Source organism: Sinocyclocheilus anshuiensis, unplaced genomic scaffold (assembly GCF_001515605.1).
Source record: "Sinocyclocheilus anshuiensis isolate Anshui unplaced genomic scaffold, SAMN03320099.WGS_v1.1 scaffold1543, whole genome shotgun sequence".
NCBI lineage: Eukaryota > Metazoa > Chordata > Actinopteri > Cypriniformes > Cyprinidae > Sinocyclocheilus > Sinocyclocheilus anshuiensis.
Genome location: NW_015551074.1, coordinates 514,539 through 521,802, shown reverse-complemented (window position 1 = coordinate 521,802; position 7,264 = coordinate 514,539). Strand labels below are relative to the sequence as shown.

Here is a 7,264-nt window from a genome sequence, read left to right as displayed (position 1 = left end):
CCGACTGGATTCGTCTGAAAGAAGAAAGTCATATACACCTAGGATGCCTCGGGGGTGAGTTTAACACAGCCTAATTTTCATTTTTGGGTTAACTAACCCTTTAAGCCTTTTGTTTCAGTACCAAGGTAATGCAATGGAACTCATTGACAAACCATGCAGTGCTACAGTAGACTATAGAGACTGTGGTGATCATTCAGAGGCACTGTACATATAAACCAGCAGGGCAAGCATCACAGTGCTGTACTGTAAGGGTCTATAAAGCTTCACGAGCTGTCAGACCTGTTTGGACTCGTTTGTGAATGTATGTGATGACATGAGGTGACACACAGAGAGAGAGAGAGAGAGAGAGACTGTATTATAGGCCTGCGCTCGTAAACTGTCCAGCGTCTGCGCTGCGGGTGTCATTTCATGCCTTCGACTGTTTAACGGGTGTGTGAAGCAGCTTCGCGGATCACTCACCGGGTTCCGGGTGTTTTTCGGGTTTGACAGAAAGTTTGTGATCAGACACTGACGCGATCCGCCTGAACTGCAGCTATCAGCGGCACGAACTTCCGCTATCACACTAGCGCCTGCAGACACTTCAGAATAAGAGTCCCCTTCCACACCCACCGCCTCAGATCTGACACGATAAAACGGTACATGTAAAATAAAATTACAACAATGCAAATTGAATAAGTAAGCAACACAAACATTAAGATAATAATAGTACCGAAATAAAATATCATACTAATAATAATAATACAGGAATAAATCAAATGGCATAAACTTGGGAAGCGTCGTTTCAAAATAAGAGTCGACTTGTCACTCAATACACTTGCTGTGTATAATAAATCATATGTTACGCTAAATAAATATATAAACAAATACAGGACAGAAATATATTCCAACTGTTAATAATAACATATATATTAAGTTGAGAGATGGCACAGATGGGACCTATTAATTTTCAGGAGGTCAGTTTGAAGAGTGTTAATGTGCCGGTGGCGCTCTTCATAAATCAGAGATGAAATGGATCAAACCAGTTAAACTCAGTTTGAGTTCATTATGAGGAGGAGGATTTGCCATTCAGACGAATATAATGACTGGAGGTGCTGCAGGGTTAACATAATCTACTGGTAAATCTATTCAATTACATAAACAATGTCTGTCTAGTGGTATTATTACAGCTTTAGATCTATATTTGCATGTAAATGTTTAAATTAGTTAATGTTAAAATGTTTTTTGTTGTTATCTGGGGTGTTTCATGAATGTATAAATGAATAGAGAAATACATACTTTTAAATGGTTGTTAATATGCATATCCCAGGTAGCGAAAAATGTTCCAAGAACGTTTTGCTAATGTTCCCATTAAAGGGTTAGTTCACCCAAAAATGAAAATTAGCCCACAAATTACTCACCCTCAAGTCATCCTAGGTGTATATGACTTTCTTCTTTCAGATGAATCCAGTCGGAGTTATATTAAAAATAGCTGTTTAATGGCACTCAGCGGGTGTTGCATGCATCAGTCCAAAAGAAGTTAAATAAAAAGCGCCCATCCATAAAAAAAAGTGTCTCACATGGCTCCGGGGGGTGAACAAAGGCCTCCTGTTGCGAATCGATGTGTTTTTGTAAGAAAAATATCCATATTCAAAACGTAATAATCACTTTAATCTAGCTTGCGCCAACAGTTGTAGACAGAAGCAGTTCCGGGGGAATGACGTATGAGGTCAGCGTTGCGCATACTGACAGCCAGAAAAAAAAAAAATGTTTTTAGGAATAAACTGTTCAATAAATAAGTGTGAATGATGTATGAACAAACCCTTCAGTCAGAATATAGATAGGAATAAAGTTTGGTGGATGTAGCTGAAGTAGAGCGAAAAAAATAAAAAAAACCTTTAAAAATGTATTATTACTGAAATCTACAAATGCAAATAGATAAAGAGCAATAAAATATATACTGCATGTGTACTGTGGATGTTTTCTTTCCACTTCTAGGAAACTACACATTATGAAAAGCCAAAATGCCCAAAATCACATTTTTGCATGTAGTGTCTTGCCTTAAAAACAACAAAGGTACCATATAAACTCATGCTGGTGTGAAATCATCAGGTTTCTCTGCTTGAAGATCAACTTCAACACACAGAGCAAATAACGGCTGAATATGAAAATAAGTAACAACAATTGGAAAAGTTTTCTTCCGCTCTTCATCCAGAGGGACGAGCACAGGCAAACTTCAGAGGAAATTCAGGCATGTCTTCCTGTAATTATGTCCAAACAGCAGCAGAACACAGGCATTTTAGACGGGGTTTCTGGGAAAACGAGAAGCAGAAATATTTTGTGTTTGAAACATCAGCAATAAACTCATACTGCAATGCAGAGATTGACAAACTTCTTTTATCAGCCAAACACCGTTGACCTAAGATATTTTCTGTGATTGTAAGTTCATATTTCAATCATTTAACAACACATTTGTAGGTTCACGGTTCTCTGATGTCAGTTAATGGTCACATGACATGCAGATAAATAAAATTTTAGAATAAATAGCTTCTCATCACCCTGGGAAACCCTGCTATGATGAATTTAAATTGTGGGTTCAGGTACAAAGTGACAGTAAAAACTCAACAGAATAACATGTAATGAAATAATCACTGTATGCTGTTTAGCTAGTTTTCACAATTTCTCTAATGTTTTTGAAAAGTTATATATATGTTAGGACAAAATGTTTTTCAAGTAATGTTTATGGAACATTCTTTTAACTTAATATTTGATTTTACGTTCTCATAATGCTGAGAAAAAAAATTGTATTCTTAGAATATCAATTAATTCTTAGAATAACATTCTCAGAATATCTTTATGATGTTATTTGTACTTGAACATTCTAAGAAACGTTTTTGCAACCTTTAAATAATGTTATAATCACGAAAACTGGACATTATAACATTCTTAAAATATTAAAAATAAACATTCAAATAATATTATACCTTAAGTGAAAATAAAGTTAGTAGAATGTTGTCTTCAAGAAAACTGGACATTTCAACATTTTAGAAACTACAATGTTCCCACAATGTTTTTATAACCTAAATTTGTTACTTGGGCAACTTAAAAAAAAAAAAACTGTTGCAAGAACGTTTTTCTAACATTCCCATTAGGTTATGAAAACATTATTTCTGAATGTTCTCTGAACATTCAAAACGTCTGGCTTTTTAAATATTTAAGAAACGCTCTTTCTTGGTTATGCAAATGTTAAGGGAACATTCCATTTCATAATTTTGAGAACACTGTAAGAATGTTACTTTTGAATGTTCTAAAACAAGTGGTAACATTTAAAAAAACATTGGACGAATATCTAAAATGTAAAAAAACATTGAACAATATATGAATGAAGTTTCTGTACTGCAGCCCTGAATGTCAGCGGAGATCAGGACAATTAGATGAGCCCCAGAGACAGATCCCCAGTTAAGACCGAATGAAGTTTCTGTACTGCAGCCCTGAATGTCAGCGGAGATCAGGACAATTAGATGAGCCCCAGAGACAGATCCCCAGTGAAGACCTTGTCTCCTAGACGGCCACAAGAACCAGATGAGTCCTCTGCACAATCTGACTTTGCTGCAGCCTGGAGCTGAACTGCTGGTTTTGTCTGGTCAGAGGAGAACCGGCCCCCTGACTGAGCCTGGTTTCTCCCAAGGTTTTTTCTCCATTCTGTCACCGATGGAGTTTTGGTTCCTCTGGCTTGCTTAGTTGGGGACACTTCATTTCCAGCGATATCGTTGACTTGATTGCACAGATACTATTTAAACTGAACTGAGCTGGATGATCACATCCCTGAATTCAATGATGAACTGCCTTTAACTGAAAATTGAGTGTTTACTATTGTCACTTTGCATTATTGACACTATTTTGCTATTTAATGCTGTAAAGCTGCTTTGACACAATCTGTATTGTAAAAAGCGCTATATAAATAAAGGTGACTTGACTGTACTAAGCTTTTGAGAACATTATTAATGACCAGATAACTCTGAAAGACTGTTCTATTGGAGTTTCTGGAAGAACGTTCATAATATTACCTGTTAGCCAGGCTCTCAGTCTCAGTGTGGTTGTAATGTGATTCAGTCTACTGTAGTTTAGTTCATGTGTGTCCGATTCTAATCAATCCGCTCACCAAACCTGATCAGATGGAGCTGCTGCTGACCTCCTGTTGTCACGCTCCTCCTGGGCTCCCATAATGCCATGTTTTCTCCCATCATCCATCACTGCTGTCATGTCCAGCGCAGCAGCCGCAGGGGATTTGTAGATGTGAGGTCTGATTGTGCGTGACAACTTACGAGCCAATCAAACCCCCCGCTTTCATCATGAGCGATGCATGTCAGTCCTCTCCAGCATCTGATCTCAGCTTAAACTGTCATATGAAGGCTCGAGTTCACACAAATGGCACAAATCTACACTAAATGTAACTTTTAATCGAAATTGACATGACATGCTAATTAAAGGCGTCATGTGCAGCTGAACACACGAGGGGAGTGTTCGCTAAACTGCAGCCGCTGATTTGTTTGCACACTTCTAGCACTTGATTCACTAAATGAATTATGCAAATTAGGCAATGGTCTGTGCAATAACTTAACGACTTAAATGAAATACTTTCAATAATTGAAATCACACCACAACCCTACTTCAGCACATTTGTCACTTGGTTAAACTGGATTGTTGGTTGTTAGAAACTAAAGACAACCGACTTCCCCACGGGGCCTAATGGTTAGAGAGTCGGACTCGTAACCCAAAGCAAGGCACCGAACCCCCAACTGCTCCCCGGGCGCCGCAGCAAAAAAAATGGCTGCCCACTGCTCCGGGTGTGTGTTCACGGTGTGTGTTCACTGCTGTGTGTGTGCACTTTGGATGGGATAAATCAAGAGCACTAATTCCTAGTATGGGTCACCATACTTGGCCACATGTCATGTCACTTCACTTCACTTGTCACTTAAGTAAAAAATAACACAATAAATCGCTTAAGTTAGAAGCTTTTAATGATGATTTGTTTCAGCTTTTGTCTTCTCAAGATAATTAAGTTAACTGCTGGAGTGGAGTGGTGTGGATTATTGTGATGTTTTTATCAGCTCTCATTCTGACGGCACGCATTCACTGCAGAGCATCCACTGCTGAGACACTGATGCAATGCTACATTTCTCCAAATCTGATGAAGAAACAAACTCATCCTAATCTTGGATGGCCTGAGGAGGAGGAGTACATTTTCAGCAAATGTTCATTTTTGGCCGAACTATTCTTTTAAAAACTTAAATATAAGTTGCATTAACTTTAAACAAAATTAAACTTTTACATTTATTGGCCGAAAAGTTTCCGCATTATTTGTTAAGTCCAATTTCGTGATCTGCTTAAAAGATCGATTCATTCACAAATTGCTACATTTATGCTCATTATATGAACCTGGTACCTTGCAAACACATTTTCATTGATTTAACCCCGATTACTCGAACGACTAGAAATGGTTTAAAATGAGAAAGGCGATTTACATTTTTGTGCACAATGTGCATCAGACAGGCAGTGAACACACTGTGGACCTACCATCTAAATGTGCATTTGTGTGGAGGATTCGTAGGATCAGTAGACAAAACACTGATGCTCATGGTGTTTCTCTCTCGGGGTTAATGAGACGCACACATGAGCCTCCTACAGACGGTCTGTGTGTGTCTTGTGTCCAGCAGGAGGCAGCGCTCTGGAACACATGCAGCCATTCAGCTCTCCTGCTGCTTTCTCATCATCCCTGTTCTGACAGAAACAGAAACAGCCGGGTACCTCTCGCTGACCTCTGCCTGCCCAAAGGACTAGCAGGATGAATTCAGAATACTATCACATACTATATGGCAGAAAGAGTAAGAGTTGAATGCTAGTATGCTATTCTAAATTCAGTGCTAGTGTACTGGTCACGACAGAGCACAGTATACACTGAATGCTCTGTGAAGCTGCTTTGCAACAATCTGTATTGTATAAAGCGCTATAGAAATAAAGGTGGCTTGACTACTAGTTTCAGTAGCAGTATGCAGCAATACATTCAGACTGACCTCATCACACTCATGTTTAATGCATCCAATGTCACTGTGGGAATAATAACAGTAGTTTTGATTTTTAAACCTAAGTTTTCACAACTTTTAGGATTGATTAAGCATTACAGTTGAAAAGAGGATGGATGGATGGATGGATGTTTTGCTCAATAGATCATACTGAGAGGAGGGACGTGAAGTGTGTTTTTGCAGAAGGGAGGGGCTTCGTTCTGTTCCGACTGACCAATAGAAATGCAGCTGATATACAGACGTCTTGTTTACATCCTTTATCATCATCATCATCATCATCATCATGACCACATAAAGGACATTGTCATTATATACATTATATCAATTACATGTAATGATCTCAGAAGCGTCCTATATGAGACTTTTGAATTGCTGCTGATTATATAATTTGTTATGCTGAATAATGGATTAATTGCAGTCATTGTTCTCAGCCGAGTTCAGTGAACTCGAGCAAACCTAGTGTGTTAATGCAGTTATTCAGAGAGTGACAGAAACATTTGAAGAGCTTGAAACAGAGGAAAACGTGGATTGAAAATGATGTGAAATCCATAGACAGTGGACACACACACACACACACTTGCCTTGGGTATGTTCTTCATCAGGTTTTATGTCGGGAACAAGCTTCTAGGCTGCAGTAAAGGAGAACGTCTGCCTGTGGGACACAAACACAAACCGCTCGACCTCAGACGACCCTCATCTCACTCGCTCACTAGACGTGGTGTGTGTATATTCTAGTGTGCTTAATAGACAGCAGGGTCCCTCACTGACTCTGATAAAAACATTCCGATAAATAAAGCATTTCTTCCTGGAGCCACTGAGATTACAGTGGGAGCCGCTTGCGACACAATAACACGTTCAGGCAGATGTCTAGAGGTCTAATGGCTGTTATCACGCGGCTCCTCTGGGCTCCGAGGTTCATACAGATGATATATAGTGTTCAGCAGACAAACAATCAGACGAGTCCTGGTTTAGCTTTAGCTGTAAACATTCACACACAACCTTTGGTCTCATCTCATGAACCATTTCACATTTTCACATCACCATTAAGGCATTTCTTAGTTGTTTATCAAGTTGTTTTCCTCACGGAGAGCGTTAGCTGTTGGTAGTTTCAGATTTTACTGCCTTTGTGGGAGTTTCTTGAATTTTTAAAATGTTCATTTTAGATATTTTTGGGAAGCAAAAAAGCAGGTGTTTTGTGGAGAGGG

The 7,264-nt window shown here is 38.8% G+C and overlaps 1 protein-coding gene across 1 annotated transcript in view; it reads right to left on the bottom strand.

Annotated features, from left to right (window-relative positions):
- The window catches only part of mtpn (myotrophin), an 18,553-nt gene extending 14,314 nt beyond the window's left edge, over positions 1 to 4,239 (bottom strand). The window contains exon 1 of the mRNA XM_016452174.1: positions 4,139 to 4,239. Within this exon, the coding sequence (XP_016307660.1) occupies positions 4,139 to 4,239 (101 nt within the window). The remainder of the gene's footprint in view (positions 1 to 4,138) is intronic.
- Between the last annotated feature and the right edge of the window lie 3,025 nt (positions 4,240 to 7,264).